The sequence below is a fragment of the Carassius auratus genome, chromosome 11, assembly GCF_003368295.1.
Source record: "Carassius auratus strain Wakin chromosome 11, ASM336829v1, whole genome shotgun sequence".
NCBI lineage: Eukaryota > Metazoa > Chordata > Actinopteri > Cypriniformes > Cyprinidae > Carassius > Carassius auratus.
The window spans coordinates 14,666,709-14,692,454 of record NC_039253.1 but is presented as its reverse complement, the minus strand read 5'-3'; the positions used below and the strand labels follow the sequence as shown (position 1 = coordinate 14,692,454).

The 25,746-nt window shown below is 37.6% G+C and overlaps 1 protein-coding gene across 6 annotated transcripts in view; it reads right to left on the bottom strand.

Moving 5' to 3' along the window:
• Window positions 1-25,746, bottom strand: part of iqsec1b (IQ motif and Sec7 domain ArfGEF 1b) — a 166,537-nt gene that overhangs the window by 52,788 nt on the left and 88,003 nt on the right. The window contains exon 1 of one of the 6 annotated variants that reach the window (XM_026275592.1): window positions 23,679-23,903. The exons of 3 other annotated variants lie outside the window; for them this stretch is intronic. In XM_026275592.1, the coding sequence (XP_026131377.1) occupies window positions 23,679-23,701 (23 nt within the window). In that variant the 5' untranslated portion in view covers window positions 23,702-23,903. Of the gene's footprint in view, window positions 1-7,987; window positions 9,343-12,751; window positions 13,626-23,678; window positions 23,904-25,746 lie in introns of those variants that run through there. 2 more of the 6 variants (XM_026275590.1, XM_026275589.1) reach the window with 2 other exon arrangements.

The following is a 25,746-nucleotide window of genomic DNA, read 5'->3' as shown; positions in this document are numbered from 1 at the left end:
TATGGAAATGGACTGGTAAACGGACAAGCAGAGGATGGATGGGCCAGTAAACAATGCATGAGCACACACCCACCTGGAGCCTGACATCCCCCTCTTTCCTCTACACCACTTACTGGGAAAAGAGTTGGCATCAGAATCAGCAGAATACCACCACCTGCCCACCATCAGCAAAACCCATTTCTAAGAAATAAAAAGTGTCAAAATTTGCCTATAGGCTATAAAATAAATAAATAAATAAATTATATATATATATATATATATATATATATACACACACACACACACACACACACACACACACACACACACACACACATATATATATTTATATACATCTCTGACATACATACATATATAGTTACGTCTGATAACCGATAAACCAAACATTATAATTCTATAATACTTTGACTAAATAAATTTTAAATAAATGATTAGAAGATATATTTAATTATTTTTTAATTAGAATAAAACACAAATTCATTAAGTAGAATTAAAACAAATAAAAAAAATATTTTGGCTTACAACTGATAAATTAGAAAAAAACAACATATATATATATATATATATATTAGGGGTGCTCCGATCACGATCGGCCGATCATTAATGCGCATCTCGTCAGTAAAGCCGGTTTTCTAATCAGCGGTTAATTCCATCAGGTGCGTGATTTCACATAGAGCAGCTGTTACTACACAGAGCCGTTGTTAACTGAGAAGATGCGCCAAAAAACGCTGAAAATGAAGTGGATTTGCGCATCTTCTCTATTAACACCGGCTCTGTGTAGTAACAGCTGCTCTATGTGAAATCACGCACCTGATGGAATTAACCGCTGATTAAATAACCGGCTTTACTAACGAGATGCGCATAACGATCGGCCGATCGTGATCGGAGCACCCCTAATATATATATGGCTTATAATACTACAATATAGGATTTTGTCTAAATAATTTAAAAATAAGCTACAACTAATAAAAATGACTAATTTTTTCATACTGTATAATGGGCACTATAAAAAAAATATTAATTTTGAGATTTGCTAAAGTTACAGGCATTTAAAAAATTACCTTTAAATGAGCTTTAGATTATGGAAAAGATCATCTAAAGGCAAAAATAAGCAGCACAACTAAATTTCCGACATCAGCTGACACTGATAAATTAAACAATCTCTAATATATCAGCGGATAACGGCTACGGTACCGATTTATTGCACATCCCTTATCTGATCTTTTAAAATGACCAAATATCTATCCAGACTTTACTGCAAAACTCTGAACAAGCAATATCAAAACCCAGACCTCCACAATAATGTCAAAGAGAGCTCAATTATTCCCCAGCACCTCCAGTGAGATCTTTATATAGACCTTCTCTGTCTACAGAGTGAAGCAGCCTGGATTACAAAGAGAGAGTGGCTGGAAGCAGAAGGGTAATGAGTGACAAGCACGCATCAGCAAAAAGACAGAGCTGCCTAATTACAGCTTATACTTCTTCAGCTCTAGCTCTACTTAAACACAGGAGCGGATGGAAGCAGGCACTGAAAGAATGTGAGGTAAGCTTCACTTCATGATCCCTGGATATTACTTCATCTCTGATGTTCTGAGTGGCAGTTGAAAAGCATCTCCCAAAATGAATAATTTTGATTCAACCCCCGAAAAGCAAGGATTGTACACTTTGTTCCGGAGTCTTTCATCATCATTTTTTCATTCGTTACATCTGAAGAGGGCAAGAGAAAAATGAACAGGCCGTCTCGGCTGAGGCAACGCGTCATTTTAGTTTCCGCTGAAGGGATTTCCTTTTTTCTCTCTCTGTCTCCTTCTTTCCAGTAGATTAAAATCCTCTCCTTCCAGTCTCTCATGCATAATTATGTTCATCACAAAGGATGAGCCTTTTAAATGGGCAAGAATTGCAGATGAGGCTGGATTGATTGGTTGCCTGGAGTTCCTCTCATATTAGACCTGCATCGTTTGCTAGATTCCACTTCTGAATAGGACGATACAATACATTTCTAATAATTTTCTCTGAGCTTTAATTGCATTGGATCTTATTTGAGATAATGAATAATATTACTCAGAATAATATCAATTATTAACCTATTTTCTTGTTATCACTCGAAAGCAATATGTGAACACTGAAAGATAATGTTTTTATAGTTTAATTGTTTCATCTTAAAAGAGTCGTCGCTACTAACTTAAAAATACAAAATCAATCAGACCAGTCTGAAAATGGCAAAATGAAAACGAATAACAACAAGTCTCAAAAAAGAAAATCAATATAGTTCTCAAAAGCAGCATAAAAAAGGACCTTTCCCACAAACTACAGTCTGTTTGAAGTGAGACAATAAAATATGTCAAATATGTTTGGTCTCTGTACATCTATCTTTGAAGAGGAAGAATAGCCAAAGCATGTCTCCCTGGTCCTCTAATATAATTCAAACAGTCCACCCCACTATAAAAGTGTCCTAAATTTGTCCGGCCTCAAGAGTGGCTTTCAATAGAGCCTTGCACAAGAGTAAAAGAGCTTCAGAAAGGCTCTCACCGACTTCAATCAATACTTCAGAGGAGAAGAACCACAGAGAATGTTAGGAGGGACTTTACTACCTTTTTCCTAATAACAGTTTTACCACATAAATCGAAGTCCCAAAAGATGATTAATAATTGCGTGAGGGTGTGGAAATAAAGATAGAACATAAATTTTTGGACGTGCATTCCCTTTAATTCTGTGCTTTTAGAGTTTTTGGCTATTTCAAGTCTTTCCACCCTGCTATTTGCACTCTTTATTATTATTCTCAAGAACAGAAGTTGTGGTACATCTGTGGACAAAAGACTGGAAACAGTTTCGTGTTTGGGTTGAGAGTAAAATAGCTAAATATTTCCGACCACGTCACTCAGTCTGACATTTTCTTCCACTTTAAAATGGGAAAAAGTCAGTCTCATCTTTCCTTTCTAAAAGCTTCCTCTTTAGTGGCTATTGTGCCGCCCCTAGCTGTTTTGCAAGGGTGATTTTGTTTATATAAGTTACATAAAGGCATGCAGGCGTGCACAGCTCTGTCAATGGATCTGAAATCCACCAATTCGTTTGCTGTCTCATATAAAAAAAATAAACTTTTGAAGAGTCCTTCATATCGAGCTTTTTTGAAATGCTATGAGCCAAAATAGAATGAAGGCAGAAAACTCCCATTGAAATGTCATTGAGAGTTTCCCGTGGTGAAAATAACTATCTTTCCAATAACACGCAGGGGACACTTGAAAATGATATACAGTAATGAGATACAAAAGTGGTCTGAAAGGGAAAAACGGCTATCGTGGCAAACATGGGCTGAAAAACGAAGTAAAGATCTTCAATGTTTGCAGCTCTGCATCATTAATTGTACAATTCAATATCTACAATTTGCTCCCGAGCAAAAAATCCTAAAGAGAGGAGCATGTGATAAACTACATGACCGATTTCAAATTTAAAATAGTGGCCAGAGAGGAAGTTTGTGTGCGTAAGGTTTAAAGGGTCAAGCAACATTAAACAGGAGATGAACTGACCTATTCGCAAAGAGGTCACGAGCGCCATAAATTTTAGATGTGCAGCAGAGAGAGACCGTGCTGGGCAATGTGCTGTGAGATGCATAAAATATGGAGCCCCAGGTGGATGGGACAGGCCAATATCCAGCCATTACTCAAGCTTTGAGCTGACAGACCACTGGCTAAATGTTACATCATTAAAAAGCATTCAAAAGCTAAAGTCTCAGTAAAATGTACACAAGTTTGTGAGGCTTCAACAGAACATAATGTGTCATTTTCTTAACATACAGTTACAATGACAGTCATTTTACAACAAGAGATTTAACACGTTACAAGATTCAGCACCCACAGAAAGGAGTTTATGATCTGAAAGGTAAGCTTTGGTACGATAAGACTGGATAGATTGGATTTCGCATGCATTTGAAAGGTAGGGCGATTCACTTTGTATTGTTTAGGCAGAGCTGATATAAATTTAATGCGTCCTCCCGAGCTCATTCAGATCGAATAACTAGGAGAGCAAGACGTATGAATCCTTTCATAAACGGGCTGATAGGAAAACCATTCATTCAGTTTAAAAATAAACCATATTAGAGATTCACAGAAATCATGAAGTGACTGTTCAGCTGCACCACAAAATAAAACAACGACTCATCAAACCAAAGAATGTGTCACGTGATTATACTGCTGAATGTAACCTAATTACACCGTGTAAACCGCAACCCTGGCTCTGAAATATTAATAGATGCTAATAAGAATATTGGCACTGTGTCAAAGGAAAATGGGAACAGTGCCTTCACTCATGATGACATGTTTGTCAATGAAGAAAAATGACTAAATAATGAGTTTTTCCATATTGGAGTATGAGATTCCGACAATACACACCACTTGCCATGGAAAGCAATGTTCCCTTAAAAAGAAAATACATCGTAAGCTTGATCAATCACAAACACACACACACACAGACAGACAGATAGATTTCCCAGAGATCAAAACAAACAAGCATTCATGAGTCTCATATAGGCAAAAGGACTGAACTAATACAAAAATATCTGCAGGCTTCTCTTGTAATCTCTCCCCACATTGTGGTGTAGTTTCCCATCCAGCCAAGAGGCCATGGATTAGACAGCATTGCTTACTCACCCACAGACAGTTCAGTGATCTGTCTAGAGACGTGCTGCTGTCTTTCTGCCACCGTTTGCCCACTTGATCAGTCAAATGATTCAGAAAAATTCCAGTGTCTCCTCTGAATAGAGAACTCAAATCTCTCACGTTGATGTAGAATGATATAGGTTTCTTCTTCTTGCTGTAAGGTAAGTGAAAAAAAACTGTGACATCCAATCCACGAGCAACTTTTTGAAGTCTGGTTAGAAGTCTAAAAAAGCCTGACTGCAGGCAAAGAGGGCAAAAAAAGCCTGGAGATTCCTTTCCAAAACACAGGCTCCAGCAAACAGGTCGGCCCCGAGAGCCCCCTCCAAAGGTTTGGAAAATATTTGCAAATGTCTGGTGACGCACTGGAGGCAAACTCACGGATGCAGACAACCAGTCAGACAACCCATAGGAAACAGGGCATAACTGAGAGATTCATAAAGTCCTGCAATGAGAGTATGACAAAAAAAAGAACAACTACCTCTCCATTTCTACACAGTGTTTGAGAAGGAAAGACGGGATAAGGCAGGCACCTTCAGACACAAATGCAAGCCGCACAGAGTAAATTAATAATAGCCTGTGCTTCCACAGTGTGTTAGTTTAAACCACTAGATCAGGTTGCCTGACATCTACAGTTTCACAAGACCTTTATTTTACAACAGCCTAAAATCTTCCAAAAAGCAATTTCCTTAAGCCTTGATAAAACATCACAAGGGGTTCCTTCTGAATCCATAATCATTCCAAATAGTATTAAAAATAAGACATTGCATTCCTGGAAGAAGGCCCTTGTCCTTGGTTTGTGCCCTGAAGGCAGGTGAGGAGATATTTTTTCCTTGTGAAATAAGATCTAGAGAGTGAACTCATACTAAAGATGACAGCTGGAAGGCAGCTATGAACAAGCCGGAAAAGAACCGGAGAAGAACTTGAGAACTCTGCCATGAAACACCCAACGATGAGAGTTCCAAAGCTGAGATCATGGAGATCTGGCTTACAGGACCACTATAATCAAATTATGTCATAATTTAGTCATTATTAGGGATGGGCGTTTTCCCAAATATCACATTAGAATATTTGAGCTCACAAAACGAATATTCGAATATTCATTTATTCGTTTATTTAAATTAAGTTTAATGAGACAGACGTTGTTTATCAGCAACATTTATTGTTTCCATCATTTTGAACAAGCTTACACACAATAAGCTTGAACATATCGTGTTTTGTAGCTGAAAACCTTTAACAATGCGTGCAAACAAACAAAAGTACAGTAATACAAAAGTAAGAAATACGGGCATGTAAACATGATCGGGGGAAAGTCGGCTCCTTAGTCTGTTAACAATAAGGCCGGCCGTGGAGAAAACGCGCTCTGACGGCACAGACGTTGTCTGGACTCACAAATAACGGTGTGCTAAGCGAATATGTTTTGTGAAGCGCTTCATGTTTTGGTTTCACCACTGAATGGGATCCTCATCTGGTGGAATGCGAGAAGAGAAGTTTTCACTGCATTCTCCAAGTTAGCGGTGTTTATTCGTTACTTAAGAGATGCAGCAACAATGTTCTTGAATGTGATTCTTCAAGGCTTATTTGAAGTACTGTAGAAGACCGCGGTTCTTATGGGCTGTTCACATATCGCATCTTTCGCGCGCTCAAGTTCGTTATTTCCAATGTAGGCACACGGTGTGCGCACTCATAATGGAAGCGACACGGTTGCGATGCATGTTAAAAACATCTCAACTTTTCAGAATGCCGCAGGCGCGCCGTAGGTCATGTGACAAGAACTAAACATTCAGCTTCATCCTTTCCTGTAACAACGTTGGAAGCTCAGCCAAGATGAAGGAACAGTTGATCATAGCTGTATATGGATTGCCATTTTGAAATAAATTCAGTAGCAGAGCTACTGCAAGCGATTTTTTGTGCTGCAAATCCATTTATCCTTTGCTGAAATTTCCGCGTCTTCATGGAGAGAGCACGTCATTGTTGCTTAGCAATGGCAGATGCCTCAGGAGCGCTTCTGCACGAGCACAAGCGGAGAAAGCGGCGCGCCTAGCGGTTTCCACGCATTTTTAGGCGCGATATGTGAACGGCCCCTTATTCATTCATTAATTATTTTTTGGCTATACTGGTTGTGCCCTATGTTTTTGATTCACTAAACCGAACTGGCTCATATGAATCATTTATTTGTGATCTAAGCCATAAAACGAGATTCTGACAAAATAGTGACTTAAATTTCCATCTGGTTGGGAACTACATCACATGAACACAGGAGTTTCATCTTCATGCAAGCTATTCCTTAAAATACACCGTATGTATGCCCCAGGTAGAACTGCAGGAGACGATGTCGGGAAGAACCACAAGAAGACAACTTCGAGAGAGTGCTATGTGTCTGTGGATATAGAAGAAATGGACAATGACTGAATCAAAAGATCTAAATATGTGTGTCTATGGAGGAGGCAACAAAAACGCCTGTACCCTTCCACTACAAAACAACTGTAAAGCAAAGGATGATTCAGAAGATTCAGTTGAGTGCGTGGCTCACCAAATGCTAGGGAGCAAATTACAGAGCCATGGAAAACTGGTGGGCTGCTGTGGTGAATGAAGTTTTCTTTAGTCACTAATTTTAGCCAAGCTGGGTGGAAGCACACAGTCAAGTTGAGCTATTAATGAAATGACTGTACTAATCTACACAAAATAATAGAACAAAATAGCATGCAATTTCAATGATAAAGAACAAATTAAGCCATGTTCTGTATGCGTTTTAGGGCCTTATTTCTATGACTTATTTACTTATTTAGTTTTTCACTAACCATGCATAAATGTTTTCTCAAAAACACAAACATCTACTGTACATTCATGCTGCTCACATATTATTGCAGCCCAGTTTCTGATAATTAAAGCATAATTAGACTTTAGCCATTAACATGTTTTTAAGATGCTGGAAAAAAACAAAGGGCATGTCAAAACTTCTCAAGTGCCCCCAAACTCCTTCAGACCACAGAGGGTTAAAATTCCAAAAGCTGTACTTAATAAAATGATTCTTCATGAGATGTTTAATTTTTCCCAGCTAATACGCATTAGCTACGCATTTCTCTTGGTGAATACTTTCATTTCATAGAAGAAAACACTATAAAAGTTTACTGCAATGACAAAAACATGTGAAAATAATAACTTGGGTATTTCACATACTGTAAAAGACCATGAGTATCTATAAATTAATGTTGCCACATCTCACCCTAACCTGAGTTGTCTTGCCCTAAACTGTCTAATACTGGTAAACCATAATGTGTGAACGGACAGAACAGGTGTTTTGCTAGAGAACGTCAAAAACATATTTTTTCTCCTACCTTATCGTCCGCACTGAAATGCAGTATTTCCACATCAGATTCAACATGAGGGCATTTCCTGCCTGGCTGCTCGATGAGGGTCTTCGAAACAAGGTGGTGTAGATCCAAAGAGGAGGAGAAGAAAATACAGTGGAGCTCAGCATGTGCTGCTTGACTCAACTCAACTCCAATCATCCAGACTAGCCGCTCCTTCCTCTTTCCCTTCTCTCAACCACAAACGGAGTGCTACGCTTGAAGTGCTCATGAGTGGGGAAATAAAAAATCACTTATTCATTCACCCCCCCACCAGTTCAAGTTACAGCAGTTGTTGCTGCTTCTGAAGTAAAGGCATCTAGCTTTGTTTATGCAGCCATACCCCAACGTTCCCCTCTGAGAGAAGTCGTCTCGCAGCAATCAAAGGTTCCCATGCTAGCCAAGGAATGGAGCATGCTATGTATGAACATCACAGACATATCCGGATGTACTCGTTCTCCTCCAGCAGATGCACTGTCAGCAGCAGGCAGGGTGTTTCTTTTGGTTCGGAGGTTGTTAAATCATGGTTTGTGTCAAAAGGGAAAGGCAGGCCCGCTCGGGTAACACTTACGCCAAATGTGACACATCTCCCTAAGGAGGCCAGGGAGGGTCTGACCAATGTTTAAACTCTCAAATATGACTTGTGGATGTAGTTAATTAGTCTCAATAACATCCAATAAGTGTCGTAATGGAATTTGACTGTAAAAACGCTGATGCTGTTGAGCTGAGGGAGGCCAGATTTGTCCTGAAGAACAGGGCTGGAGGAGGCTATGAGATCATAATCAAAGCCTGCCATTGGAGTAAAGGCTTGGCACGCTCCATGGAAATGGATTATTCTCGAAAACTGTAACTTAAAGCCTTGCACACCAACACTGGAATACACATGGGAAAGCATGTGAGGAAAAGCCATGAAGAAGAAAAACTGGACGGGAGCCACTCAAAGAACTGTGCAGGAACATGGAAATGAAACTAGTCAGGAACATTTTCAAATTAACTTTAGGTTGGCTTAAAGTTCTGCAAATACAGATGAGTGAAATATAAAGTGAGATATATTTTAGATGATAACATTTGTTATGTTTGGCTCCGTTCACCTCCTCACTGGTTTACCAGAAACTATCCCACAACCTTTGAGATAAAGTGTCCACTGTAATTTAAAGGGACGGCGAATATTAAAACATTTTACTGTTTTTATTTTTTATATTACAGAGTTTATGCTGTGAAGCCAACTTAAAATTTACAAGGAAAACTATCCAAAACAAGTACTCGGGTACACTATTTTTCAAAAGTTCGGCTTATTATCAATGTTGAAAACCACATAATAATTTTTGTGGAAATGGGATAAAATTTATTTCAGGATTCTTTGATGAACAAAGTTTGAAAAAGAAATAATTTGTAATATGATGCATGTCTTTACTGTCACTTTTGATCAAGTTAATGGATTCCGGCTGAATAAAAGTATTCAGTTTTGATTATATAAGGCAAATTCAAAGACCAAAGTTGTAACCTTTAAATCACCGCAGTAATCTTACGGGAAGCCTGGTGTTCGTTTTTCCATAGGAAATATAGCCTGCAACAAAATATTATGAAAGCAAATTCACAAATGAAAAATTAAAATCTGCTTGCTTTCCATGCCAACTTGCCTGACAATTCACATGCTGCTGAAAACAGAAACCCTTTTCAAAAGGATAGGAATAATCACCAGCACCTTTCTGAAGCAGCCTTGTTGTGTTGTTTCAAGACTGTTTGAAGACTGCCACATCCTCCAAAAAACATCCTCTCTTTCTCTAATTACCGTCCAACACATTCACCCACATATGTCTGGACAGAAAGAAACACATACACACTGGAACACATACACATGTTCTTTTTTTCGTTTCTTTTTTTCTGTAGCCTCAGCGGCGAAAGACTGAACTAAATACAATTTGGACAAAAGCATTGTAATTCAAGGCACAGAGCACACAAACACACACACAAACCAAGTCCATTATAGAGTGGGGGGCTGCTGTATCGCTGTTAAAACTGACAGTTTAATACTGGCTAATAATCCCAATGGAAGTGTGGAACACATTATGAGGAGGAATTTATGACTACACCTTTATTTATGACATGGATGTGCAAGTTTAATATCTTACTATGTAGTCTCCATCTGACAAACTAAAATGATTAAAAGACAAATCAATATTTATTTGGTAAGTAGTCACATAATATGAAGGATAATGTACAGTTACACTGTTATTAATGCAATAAAACCACTTTAAGATGATACTGTACATTACCTCTTTCATATTAGCTTCACCTGAGACTTAGTTATGTCATTTCAAGTCATTCATCATGATAATCACAGTCTGGCACAGACTAAAAGACTGCTTACACAATGTCCAGATCAACTACACAACACCAGAGTGCAAATACATAAATAAATAAAAATAGAAATGAAAAAAAAAAGCAATGGGAACATACAGTTCACTCATATTTACACAAATTAAATAAAAGAGCGAGAATGAACAGAAAAGAAGCCCTGTTTCTGCTTCACCACAATTACAAGCAAAAAGCTCCATAAAAGGTGAGTCTGTTTTAAGAAATGACCACAGCAAGGGAAAAAACAACTTTTGGTATTTTTTTTTATTTCAGCGTCCAGACTTCAAAGAACGTTCCAGCCTGGCATGTGTACACCCACCTCCACAACCGAGGTGAATATTAATGATCTGCTCTGCTAATCTGCATACGAAAGGGATGCTGTGTTTGTCCTCAATTTGTGCTAAGCTACAATAGTTTGAAAATGCACAGAATATGTTTCTAGACTACAGACATACAGTAGATGTAGTTTCTGTAGAGGCAAATGTAGATTCAGTAACAACAGATTCAGAATGAGAACTAAATGGAGAACAAACTGGTGTAATCAGCAACACTAATGACTGTATCATATTAATCAGTGAAGCACCTGTATGTGAAGTAATATTAGGTTTTGTTCCAGTCTTAAAGGGCCAGCGCCCCTTAATATACTTTATATATTAATGCAGCTATTAGAGGCACCTTCAGCTAAAAGAGAATCCAATTATCTAGATAAATCAAATTGTCCAGAGAAAATTAATGTTTGCCCAACAAAAACGCAAAATGTTAATGCTTTTGAATCATTTTAATGTGCTCTAAAGAGGTTTCAGTGGGCCGCTTATATCCTGACAAACTCCTACACTAAGTATCTAACATATAGCATGCCGAGAATAATAATAAAGGGAGATTTTTCTCTTTTGTTTCTTCTGTTTTGTTTTTAAATGTGAGGTTGAAAGTCACTAACGACACTGCATATTGTGCTAGATTGACAGCATTGCACTGCGCACAAAAGCCACGTTGTGTGAACCGCGCAGTTTCCACTGATTACAGCAGTCAATTGAAGGAAACGGTTAGGCGAGAAGGTCAGCACAAACAGTTGACAGGGGATTTCCTGAGTCGCTGCTCGAGTCAGAGATGTCCGGATTCCTTAGTCAGCAAAGGTTAAGCACAACACCATCAAATTGTTTTTTTATTTATGGTGGTCACAGGAGGGGAAGAAGATGGGAGACCCATAAACTTCCTGGAAATTTAAGTTTATGGGTCTCCCATCTTCTTCCCCTCCTGTGACCACATTAAATAAAAAAACAACTTCCATTGTATTTCCAGGCAGGTTTTGACTGCATTACATGCCCAAATCCCTTCACCAAATGATTTCAGTTATTTCAAACGTCCTTAGTTACAGCTTACAAAAGCATAAGAACCGAAACCCACAAAGACACTGACAATAAATAAAGTAAACAATAGGGAAAAAAACTGACAAATAATTTCCAGATTTTTGCCACAAAATTCCATTTAATTATGCATGGAAAGCACATGCTCTCTTTCTCCTGCTCCCGGAAACATACACATGCAAAGAAACATGCTGTCAGCACTGCTCTGATGATTTTATAACTAATATACTTTAGCAACTCAAAAGCTATTCTTGAAGCAGATGAACTTAGAGTTTTGTTTTTAGTTGTGATGCAATAAAACTTAATTTTCTAACGATTCAACAGTCCATCATCAATTATTTCTGATATATAATATAATAATCAGAAAATACAGTATATAAAACTACAAACAAACAAATATTTCACATAGTTCTCAATATTAGTTAAAAATGATAAATAATAATAATAAGTAATAATAGAAGAATTTAGTTTAAACAAATGACACTGACACTGCTACCACTGCTTAAAATTTAATGTCAACTTAAAACCAAAGCTTAAAGTTCAGCCGGATGTAAGAAGAAAGACTATCCTCAAGCAATTACACGGTCTTGGACAGAACACACACACGTGACCCATCACAGGACCAAGCCCAGGGGTCCATTGGGTACCATGCCCCACAATAGAGGATCAGATCTGTGATGGAAACGCTTGTCATGTCACAGAAACACAAAAGATCTAGAGTTAAATTGGCCTGACTTGCTGTAACCTCAGCTTTACAGCCCTCAATTCACAATAACACAAAGACACACTGAACTGAGGTCAGTCATGGCTCTTTACTGACTGAATAACAGCCTATAAAGCTGATCTGAGAACTGTTACTGAGGAAGAACAATACAATGCAGACAATGACTTTTTAATTAGAAATTAATTGCTCATAATGTGACAAAGAAACACATTATAATAAGCTGATAATACCTTCAATCATTTGTAAAGTCAAATTTACTGTATATAAAAGCCACACAGACGCCAACACTGAACAAAGACCTCTTACCTTTTATAGAAGCCATTGAGAGGCTGTAAGCAAAGAAACTGCCAGTAATCCAAGCAGAAAGTCTTGAGCTTCAACATTTTCCTAAGGAAGAACTGACGCGTTTAGCGATTTAGCATCCCTGCTAGCCTGCATAAAACAGCTAAGATCCATGTGGTTGCACCATCACACCTGACTCAGAGATGTTTGAGTGACCCCAAACGTCACTATGCCAAACGTCCCGTAGATCGACATACGACAGGGCCTCAGCGGTGGCTGTAAATCCTTCCTGCACGGATGGTAACACCCTTTGTGATGTCCCTCACACCCTCAATGAAGATGTCACACACACTCACACACACCATGCGTCCGACTCTCCACCGTTTCAGGGATGTGACACAAAGTGTGTGAGAAAGATATCTGTATATCCTAGCACTAATCCAGCAGGCCCAAAACAGTCCAAAAGGAATAAAAAAAGCAAAAAGCTCAGCTTTGTATTACAGCTGCTTCCATTGTCTGTCAGTGCTGATGACAGAGTCCAGCTCCAGTGTGCTTCACCCCAACCACAAAGCCCCCTACGCCCCCCTGCCTGGCCCGTATTAATTATGCTTTATCTGATGGTGCACTCCCTTTGCCAGCCATGTGTGTGCTGAGCAGTGCTAATCACTAGAAGCACATGGTGATCAGCAGGGACTGACGCTCACCAAACACACGCTGGCTGATTTACAACCCAACGCTGATATGCTGATGCCCGTTGCTGAGATACAGAATCACTACTGATTAAAATGCTAAATGGAAGCCTTAAGATGATGTTGATTGGTTGAGAGTGGGAGAGTGGGTGTGGCCAAGTTAGTCAGTAAGGGTATCGATTTTTTTCTCCATTGCATTTCAGGGGAGCTAACATGAAACCCTAAGCAGTAATTTCTTCTTAATTTTAGGAAACTTCTTAATTTACTTCTTTATATTAATTTAGAGGTTATTCTGAGTAAATGTATTTTTTTTTGTAAATTATTATGTCACATTACAGGACTCCTAAGTGAAAAAAAAAATATTTGAAACAAAGGAATATTTGTATATTTAAATATTGTCACACTACATGACTATTTAAACAAACTGCAAAAAGCAAAAATATTCCTAAATAAATACAGCAAGTAAACATAACATACATTTTAACCTAAACACACAATGTCAAAAAGTTCAGAGATTATTATTAGTAAAAAGAAAGAAAAAAAATAAACAATGTAATTAGAGACACATTATTATGCATGAGCTGACCCTAAACCTGAATATTCAGAGAAACAAATGAGATGTGTCCACAGTGTCACAGAAATTGAATGCACTGAAAGAGGTGTATTTAAGCACATGATAGTACATTCACGCAATCCATTTCAAGGAGGCATGACCAGTAATTACCAAACCCTGTAGGCACTCATTTCTCTAGAGAATATCAACAAACTTGTATGTGTGTATGTGTGTTTGGGATGCTCATCATTATGCAAGACACTGAAGCCCCTACATGCAGACGAATCATTCTGCTCCCTCTCACGCCCTCTAAACTCTCTTCAATCCATCCACATCCTGGCACTCAAACAACAAACACAGTGCTCTCGCTGAAGATTGGTACAATAGATCAGGGATTTCTTTGTCTAAGTCTAAAGTGAGAAATGCTAAATGACGCTAGCAGCCAAACAGAGCTCTATAGAGTTGAGCAGTCATACTGTTTGTTTGCCAAGGCACAAAAAGTTGAATGGTAAAAACACACATTAGTCAGCAATATATATATATATATATATATATATATATATATATATATATATATATATATATATATATATATATATATATATATATATATATATAAAATAACATTTTTAAATTGAACAAAATATATTTAAAACATTTCCAAATGGTTCATTATTCATTAGTTCTTTGCTAGTACTCACATCCCAGACAGTCAATTCACACACACACACACACACACAAAAAAAACATCTACACTCCCCCTTTCTGCAATTTAACATGGAATTGTATTTAATTGTATGTTCCCTTTTACTTGTTTAAAACCCATAAACATAAGAGAGCCACACATGTCCCTTTTCCTCATTAATGAGTCTCAGCAAACAGCTCTTTTGTCCTGTGGGTACTTTAGGGGCCCATTTTGTCGAGGAGAAGGCTGGGGGTTGGTGTTGCCCACTAAACAAACGAGGAAACATCCATCATCCGGTTGACTGAGATGACTGTTGCCTACTTCCTCTTAACATCAAGGTATTTTAAATGCTACATGATCATTTAAACCTCCAGATTTAAATGAAGTTTTTACTATATATAGAAGATTAAAAAAAACAATAGAAGTAGTACTTATTCTTTAAAAGTCAATCGATAAGGTAGGCTAAAAATATCATTTAAAGATTCCAGTTTCTTCAATGAGAAACAAAACTTTATAATGGGGGAAGATGTAAGTGTTCTTGAGCAGGCAGACTGGGCCAAAGCCGCCCATTAGTCCTTCTTGTACACCAGGTGTTGGCTTTTCAGTACCCAGCTGTGCTCCACATCCCCAGTAAATGAGCCAAGCGGCTCTCTGGTGCTAATGACAGCGGTCAGCACCCGAGGAAGCACACGTCACACTGCTGTTAATGAACCAGTGCTCTGCAAGAACTCAGCACCAGTTAATGGACCTCATTCACAGTGACCTTTGAATGCCAATTTTACGATGCAAGGCATCATATTCACGAATTACACTCAAGGGAACGCAGGGGAAAATCTCAAACTGATAGTTTTTTGATAATTTAAGGCTATATATGAAATGCATGTATAAAATTGCCTGCATTTATTTGATTATTATTGTATTATTGTATTTTTATTTGATTATTATTTGTTTCGAGTATTATTGTGAAAATAATTTAATTTAGTAAAAATTTTATTTTGTTCTGTAACGGTACATTTTCAGCATCATTTCTCGAGACATGAGCCTTCAGAAAGATTCATTAGCATTTATTATTATTATCAATGTTTACATTTTAAATTAAATTAAATGTATGCATTTAGCAGACACTTTTATCCAAAGCGACTTACAGTGCATTCAGGCTATCAATTTTTACCAATCATGTTTAAAACAGCTGTTTCTATTGTGGTACTGTGAAGTGATACTTTTTCACAATACTTTTATGAATAGAAGTTTCAACTGATTTTTTGGTAGCAATGTAAAGTCTTTACTTTCACTTCAATCAGTTGTATGGAATAAAAGGATTATGAAAAATAAAATTTTTTGGAACCTAATTTAACTTAATTTACAGTGCTTTTTAATTCTTAATGATCAGCTTAAAATTACAAACTGTTTGAGCTCTGATTAAAGTTTAAATACTATTTTCTTTGGTACCTAGTGAAAAATAGTGGAATATACCTTTTAAAATTATTCAGACGAATATTAGTTCAAATGACAACTTAGATGGCTTCAGAACAGCCTTACAGATTTAGAAGTGGTAATATACTGTACAGTAGCAATAATTAAATAAAAAAAAAACTGCAGTATTACAAATTAGCAGAAAAAAAAACAATTATGTACAATTCAGAAGTCATTTAGACTTTTTATGCCAAGTATATGCCTCAGTACCATCTAAACAAGGATATTACATTTCTTTGTGATTGTTGGAGAGTTGCATTGCTCATATGGTACAGTTGAGTAAAAATGAACATTTACAGAAAAATCACACCAGTGAGTATTTCACACAGAGCTACCAGCTGTGTAAATACTGGTTGATTTCATGGTCCCAGGGACTGCTTTGATATACATAAGAACTGATTATATAACTATGTTTGCTCTATTGTAATGGTTCATCCAGGGGGCCTGATGTCTCTTCAAAGACAGATTTTCTAGTAAAATAGAGAGCAGGGTTATTAATTTACCAATGAAAAAGACAAAAAATATCTTTTTTTTCTTAATTTTTTTGGATATCAGTCCAAAAAACACTGCCCTCCCTACGGCTAAAACCAGTTTAAGCTGGCTGTTGTGTTTTGAAACATGGTTTCTAGCAAGTTTAAGTTGGTGGACCATCTTGGAGCAGCAGATATATCAGCTTAAGTTGTTTTTGGTACATGCTAGCTAGTCAACTAGCTAATACCAAGCTTGGACCAACAAAACATCAGCTACAGTATCATGTGCCAATAAACAGCTTAAACCGGATTTTCCAACAACATGTTTGTTTGTTGTCAATCACCGCACTGACAAATACTGCAAAACATGGCGATGTGAGATCATGTTACTGACACTCACTCCTAGTCTCCATCTTGTCTGCACTCTCTGCTAACTTCATTACTTCCCTCTTTTCTCTTCACAATGTTAACATCTTTTATGACAGTGCTGTATGGCTTCTTTTAATTCCCCTGGTGAATGGGGTGATGATGTCGTCAGAGATACATTTTGACGATAAAAAAACCTGAAGTATCTGTGCGCCTCTTGTTTGATTGGCGGAAACCAAATAAGTGATAAATACGGTCAGGCACCGGTTCGCGGGGCATCTTAAAGACCCCTGAGAGGCCTTGGGCACCTCAAATGGGTAGGTGGTTGTGTAATTGCAGTTATTGTCGTTGCACTAGGGGCCAGATGGGGTCTAGGCTGAAATGATGAGGGTAGGCTGTATTTTCGTGGCCTCAATATCACTTCTCTGAAAGATGGCTATCACGGTGAAGAGCTCTATCTGGGCTCTGACAGATAGACTAATTTATCTTGATATGTCCTGCCATACTGCTATTCTGTAGAAGGTGTCCTCAACCCAGGGCGAAGAATTATGATGGCCAATTGCCCACAGGCTTGAGAGAAACCAATATGTACATGGCTGATATTCAAATTGGCTCTTTTTAAAATCAACAGAAAGACACTGCTTATGGATAACCATCGGCAAGATGGATAAAACAACACCTAGAACATAAAAAGTGCTGTATATTCAACAAACTGATGTTGAAAATTTATTTTATAGCCGTATGTTAAAGTCCTCCAATCTGCTGAGGAAAATGGTGTGACAGCTGAGGAAGTTATTGCCTACTGGTGGCCCGTTTGGGGCTAAATGGAGCACTTTAAATATGCATTTATGACCCTCGCCAGGTTTCTTGTGAAAAAACAAAACAAAAATGAAGAGGGGCAGAAAAGCAGAATACCTTTGTCTATTTTTAGTCTAGTATTATTGTGATCACTCCCTTTCAAAGGTCTTCAGAAAGCCCCTTTTTTCCCTCACTCTCAAAGCTGGAACAATAGCTGCCTGTGGACTGTCCCTGTGAGAATCGTTCAAGCACAAAGAAACATGGGTGTGAAACTCACACCCAGTTCTGGATGAACTATTTATATTGTTCCAAACACCCTGAAGTGGATCATAAAGGCAAAACACAGCTTCTTAAACTTGATCCTCTTCTGAACATATGAACAGATCCCCTGGTGCACAGACATACAAATTACACAGAAACAAATGGCTGCAAATGTAAATGAGGACAGCTGGGCATAGAACAAGATCAGATGTGAGTTTAGCATATTAAACGACTGGTTGCCTTCCTGTATTGGAAAGCACATGCAAACTAAATGGACTTCAATGGTGAGCGCATTAAACACAATATTGCAGATAAAACATTGTGCATATTTATTCGATGTCATCGAGAGATGTGTACCATCTGAGATCATTGGAAACAGGCCAGACCGGTTAAAACACATTTAACCAAGGTCTAATGGTGTAAGTATTTAACGACCACATGAGATTAAGAGCCAATTAATTCAATCACAGACCAAAGAATTATAATTTCAGTTTCACTGGCTGAGATGGAGACCGATTACACTAAAACTCATCAACTTCACTCATTATGTGGCCCATAATACCAGATTTGAACTAAAAATGGCTTGTTGGATGGATAACTGTAGCGGCCCTCAACGCTAATGAAACAGTTATGGTCTCTCAGCTTCATTACGATCAGTTCATCAACGACTCCTTATTAAGAATCATATACATTTATGAAACTTCCTAATGATAACATCTTGTATATGAGAACCGTTTTCCTCTATTCCCTAATCAAATTATGCACTCAAAGAGACAAAGACTGAACATACTTATAGTGCGAGTGAAAACCAACGATATGGTGCTATTTTTGAGGTTGATGTGACAGTTTTGTGAGTGCTCTCCTCACACTGAGATGAATCAGGCAAGCCTTGGTGGGTTCAACCTTTGCTTTGAAGTGGCTGTTTGTTGTCAACAAATTATATAATACTACATAAAGATGAAAAATGAATAAAATCTCAGCAGAGGCTTGCTGTTTTGTGCTGTTCACCTGTTGACTGCTATGGAGATGTGAGTGTTGGAAGTGAACAATTCAGCACAAATACATCCAAAACGGACTCCTCAAGAGTGTGACACTATACATGCACTACATTACTGAATCCTAATGGCAAAGGAAAACTACATTTCCACATTTTCTGAAGAAAATGGCAGCATCTTGGCTGCTAGCCTGTTGCTGTGTGGCTACTATGGTTTTCTGGGTAGTTGCTATGGTGTAAGGGGTTTTGTGCCTATATACTGTATGAAAAAAAATATCATATGAATTTAAAAAGCATCACACAAAAAGTTTGAAATGTTTTAACATAAATAAAAATTCCATAAATATAAAAATAAACACCAATATTTTAACTGAGCTGTTATTTTTTAAATGTAATTGCCAATCTGATGTTTAATATTGTGTCTAAAACAACACTTTTAACAAATACAGACACGATATTAAACAAACAATAAAATTATAATAATGGGAAGGTAAAATATTGCTAAAATGATAATCGAATAACAGATGTTTCTATGCATTGGCAGCTCTATAGGAACAGTATCAATATACTCTCGACAAAGTGTACTGCTGTAGTAGCAGTTCAAAAAAAGTTGAGTAAGATGGCAACAAGTTCACTTTCTACTGCTGATTGAGTCGGCCATTTGCGACCCAGAACAAAGTGTTCATCTCTCTTACAACAGACATGGCGCTCTTGCTAGTGGTTTCACATAAACACTAAAAATCCTTAGGGACACAGAGCCTTTAGTTCAGCACAGAAAATCCTGTAGGCTATTTCTGAGGGTCATAGCATGACCCTACCAGCAGAGCCCTGTCAGACCCAATGGGCTTTCATCATCAGCCTTTGAGGACCGGAGTGAGGAACATGAACCGGTTATTGGTCTCACTTCCTGTGGTTTAAGATAACAGTCATGGGGATTTTCAAATCAAGGTGCAGAATTTTCTGTTCCTGCTTCTACTTTCTGATTCCAACTGAAGAAAACAAGATGATAACATTGATCATGAGTTCACATACAAAGAGAAGTACTTGTTCTTTCATGCATTCATTCACCTCTGTCAGCAGTTACTGACTTGTGCTTCTACTGGACAATACAGACATATGTCATTTATAACACAATAATAAACTTCAGATCATGTGACATAGGAAATGCTACATCTCTCAAATATAATGAATATTTTGCGATGAAATCTGAGCTATTGGATTTTGAGTAAACCAATACATAAAGCTAGAGATGAGCTACTCACACTTTCTGCACTGATTGGGAGAGAATATCATCATTAAAAATGTAGTGAAGAACAGAAAAAACGGCACTCTTATTGGTAAATGAAAATATAATGAAATCAGTCCAAATATTTCAACATTTGAAGCTTTCAGTCAGGCAAAGATCCTAATAGTTTATAAAGCTGCTAAAGATGTCACTAAGCAACTAATATTTTGAGACTTGTAGCATCATTAGAGGTGTAAAAATACATGAAATATATGTTTAATTCATACGATTAATTAATTAACTATTAAGAGGAGCTGTCATCTTCAAGACTGCACATACAGTACATAACAGCTTCTACCAAACAACTGAGCATTTATTGTGTTATATTTAACAACAAATCGAAATATGTCATATTGTATTTGTAACATATATTAATATTATTAATAATTTTTCAAGGCAGCAGCTATCTGTACTAAGGGCAAATAAGTTTTATTAGCAATTAGATGCTATTTACAGTAAGTGAGTTCACAGTATTTTCACAGTATCACAGTATGAGTTTACAGTATTTTCTTAGCGATAGATTCTATTTACACCATGTAAAATAGCATAATTTCCTTGCATTAATATTGTTTACATGTTTATTTATACTACAGCAAGTAGCAGATATGTGCACCTCAGTACTGTAGTACATTATAAAACAGAATGCAATAGCCTAATAATGTATTGAGTGTAAATGCCTTCCCTACACCACCCCTAACCCTAACCCTTACCCTAACCCTAACCAATAAACACCAGTGAGGTATTTTAATTTACACTTTTCGATCACAATCTTCATTTTATTGAAAATAAATGTGTTTCCAATCATGATATGTGATGTGAAAAGGTAGAAGCATGAGTTCGGCAAAAGGCAGATTCAAACTCGGGTCGATTGTTTCAAAATGTCTCTGTTATGCGCTTTATATTTGTACTTAGTGTAAATAGACACATTCCATTTTTAATGCATGTATACACATATCTGGGTTAGAAGCCCTAATCTCATCAGTGCACTGAGTGACAGAATAATGCTTTGCCACCACACTGAATCCTGCTCATCTGACCTCAGTGCTGGAGTCTGCCTCTCGCCGGCAGGCTAATGTGAATGCCTTCCTCCTGCGAGGCATGGCACCACGCCACCTCCCATTACTGTCACTGACACTACTGCTGCCGTCAAGCTATAAAAACACATTCAAATCACATTCACACACAAACTGCAAAAAATAGGCTGCAGCATTAGTTTAAACTGTGCATTTCTGAAGAGCATGATCTGTAATTGTCCAACAAAGAGAGAAAGAGAAAGAGAGATGGAAGAAAGAAAGAGTTATTAGTCATGGTCCACTCTGGAGGAGTAACGCTTGTACAGGGTGACCTTGAGGGAGGGTCACATGACAGCGAAAGGCTGCCTCAATCCCCTTCCCGCCCTCCCTTTCCCTCTGGGATGAGGCACAGGGGGCAGCAGTGCAGGCAGACAGAGCTCAGGAGCAGATGGAAACATGGGCCACTGGCTTATGCAATGTCCCAGCTGAGAACGAGGCTTGTTGACTCTCTCTTTACTCGCTTGATAAATCACCATTTGAAAACACAGCACATAAACAGTAATATATAAGATGCAAATTGTTTACCTATCTGTCAGTCTGTCCGTCCATCCATCCATCCATCCATCCATCCATCCATCCATCCATCTATCTATCTATCTATCTATCTATCTATCTATCTATCTATCTATCTATCTATCTATCTATCTATCTATCTATCTATCTATCTATCTATCTATCTATCTATCTATCATGTTTTGCACGTTTTGCGCAACTGAACAACAGCAGCTCTTTGTAATAAATGCTGCTCCATGTGAAAGCGCACCGGTGATGGAGATTTACCGCTAGTTACAGAACCTATCTATGTAATCTTCATAGATTTGCATAAAGACAGACAGACAGACAAACAGACAGGCAGATATGAAACACAATAAATGCGGTTATTGCTTTCGGAGGTGTTTGGGAATGCAGTCGTTTAAAAGTTCTGCGAGGGAATTATACAGAAATACTTTGATGACAGACTGTCCTCGGGCATTTCCAAATGACTATAACAACATTTCAGACGGTGTGGAACAAGATCAGTCTGCTGGTTAGTCAGGATTTACCATCACCATAGCACAAAGTCACATGTGTATATATATAGGAATATATTTGCGAAATGCATTTCCATCTCCCATTTCTCACAATAAACATTTTTTGCATAAGTCAAAAACATCCTCAAGCAAGCGTATACATTTTTGTTGAATTAAGACAACTTTCAATTTTCAAAAAATCCAGTGTTTCCATCACTTTTTTTCTGATGCGATACTTCAAAATGCACATAAAAGCAGGGTGTGGAAACCCAGCTTATGTAATATGCATAGATTTGCATAGAGAGAGACAGACAGACAGACAGATGTATACTTAAATGTGTATCTCTCTGTATATCTGTCTGTCTCTCTTTTTGTCTGTCTGTCTTGTCTCTCTATCTTTATTACTATTTATGAATGGCTGCTATCTATTAATTAATAATATTCAAGCATATTTTAAATGCCATTATTTAAACAGTAAAACATTTATTACAAGTTATTTGTACAATTATATTTTACTCCTTTAAATCAGTTTAAAATGACAAGAAAAATTTAGATGACTAACATTATTAACAAACAGTGCAATTAAATCTTATTTCTACAAATATCAATTTATTTCTTCAGAACTTATAAGGACATATTTTGTGCCAAAAAAAAAAAACAAAAAAAAAGAGTAAATCTTGAAACCCAGAGAGTGTGTAGTTCGTTCAGCCTGACAAACAGCAGTACGCTCAATACAGACTGAAACTGCTGTCTTATACCGTTTCCAAAAATAGTCCTGGCGTGACATCACCAGAGCTACGTAAACACTGTCCACTTTGTTTTCAGTCTGCGTATGCAAGATATCTCAGCATACAGAGCCAACCTTATCCCTCTGCCCTGGGCTTAGAGACACACAGCCTGTGGCAAACTCACAGAACATGCTGAACGTGTCTGCCTCAAACAGCCGACCAGTCCATTAACAATTAAACACATGACCCAAGATTCTGCTCCTCGTATGATGTGATGGCTTTTCAAGATGTTAAATGAAGCATCAAGCAACTGCAGCAGTCAAGTTGTCATGTATGAAATTGAAACGAGGTCTTACTCCTGCAGATACGGGCAGAATAACAAGATCTCCGTGCTGTCATAAGCACTCGCTTCCAGTGATTTGACATTCTCATGAATGCAATGCTGAGGTTCATATCATCTGTTGTTTCATATCAAAACAAATGCAAATCTCGATATTCTTCCAATCTCGAAATAAGTCTCGGCACAATTACACACACTCACATGCACAAATCAACCATGTACTCACAAGTAGTAGCGATGAAAAGCCATGAAGATGCTGTGCTGTGTGTGAGTCTCTTGAGCGTGCCAAACTAAGCTTTGGTCTCACACACACACACACACAACCTCTCCTCTCAAACACTCGCAGGCGTGCTCAGCTCATTCAAGCTTAGCCTCAGCGGGGCAGTACACGGCACGGAGTGTGTGATGTAATGTGCATTTCAAACACACACACACACACACACACACACACACGAACAAGTACATCTCATCATCGATGTTTCATATGATATTCAGAGTTATGATCAGACACATTCATACGGTATGATGTATCAAAAATGACGTATTTGGAAATGCACTTTTTCTGCCCTCGATTTGTTTTTGTTTACCTCTGATCTGTCCAACCCTGGACTGCAGTATGGTCCAGTGAGCCAGAGACCCAGTTGGCTCAGTGGTTGCTATAGTAACATGTTCTGTTTGTGAGGCTGGACCAATCAGCAGGAGCGTGCAGCATCCCTGATGACACAAACGGATTCATTAAGAACTAACAAAAGCTTGTGTGAATAGGCAGGCTGAAGACTTAATTATGCTGGGAGGGAGGAAGATACCTCTTGATTTTAGAAATGTTTTAATTACTGGTCTATGTGTTTAATCGAAAATCACTGGCAGTGATTTCAAGTTTTTAATTGTTGGTCTTCATCTCTATTATAAAACTGCTGGGCCCAATTAATATTTTTAATTGTTAGTCTACAGTTCTAATATAAAATATCTGGGGCAGATGTGATTTTTTTTTTTAATTATTGATCTATGTCCCTCATATCAAATCACTGGTCCTGATTTATATATACACACATACATATTTTAATTGCTGGTCTATGTCTTTAATATAAAATTGGCCTAATTTAGAGTTTTTAATTGTTGATCTATGCCCTTTATATAACATAGCTAGATGGGATTATGATTTTTCAAACTTATTGTCTACTTATATAAAATCGCTGGCCGTGATTTAAAATTTTAATTGTTGTTGTCTCTAATACAAATCCTAAAATTCTTTCTTTTTATACATTCCTAATACAAATTTCCTGTCTACAATTTGAATTTTTCAATTGTTGGTCGACTTTCCTAATATAATTTTCTTTATTGTATAGATTTTTTTATATTGTTCTACAATATAATCTGAAATTGCATGTCAATAATATAAAAAAAGCTGGGGCCGATTTGATATATATATTTTTATTTACTGATGTTTTTATTTTTTTAAATTGTTGTGTTATGTCCAAAATATAAAATCTTTGGGTGTCATTTACTTTTTTTTAACCTTTGCTCTTCAATCATTTTATAAATTCTCTGGAACCAAATTAAATTTTTAACTGTTGTTCCACATGTGTTCCCAATGTTTTTTTTTTTAAACTGCTGATCTAAATTACTAATATAAAAGTTTCAGGTTGCATGTTTTACCTTTTTTTCTGGAACATCTCAACAGACAACCGCCTCCACTCCCGCTGGGACCCTCCAGCATGTACCTGTCACCAGGTATCAGTAACACCGTGGCACATGCACATTACCAGTTACCATAACAATACCTGTTCCCAACATGCACCAGGAGACTTAGCCTCCCACACACCCTAATACCTCCACAAGCTGACATAGCACTCGAGACGTAGAGGGGCTTTGGAAACATCTCCACCCCTGATATAACAAGGTTGGGGCCTTTGTTATGCTGATTTATGCTCCCGAAGGAACATTGCATTGTGGGATCACATCTTTTCAGGGATAGGAAAAAGCAAAGTAATGAGGCTGTACATCCCCACGCAAACACGCTCATTATGGAGTCATGGTGGCAGGCACGAGGCAGGGACTTGTGGGACCAGTATGCATTCATGTATGGAGATGATGGACAGAGGCTGGGAACGAAAAGCTGCAGGTGCATCCATCAGGGACAACTGTCAAGAGATGCTGATATACTGATACATCAAAATGTGCAAATTCACATGCTAATGCAATATTAATCTTAAAGCCATTCACAAATACCTAAACACCTTCTAACATCTGTCATTTAAAAATAAATAAATAAATAAATATGTGTGTGTGTGTGT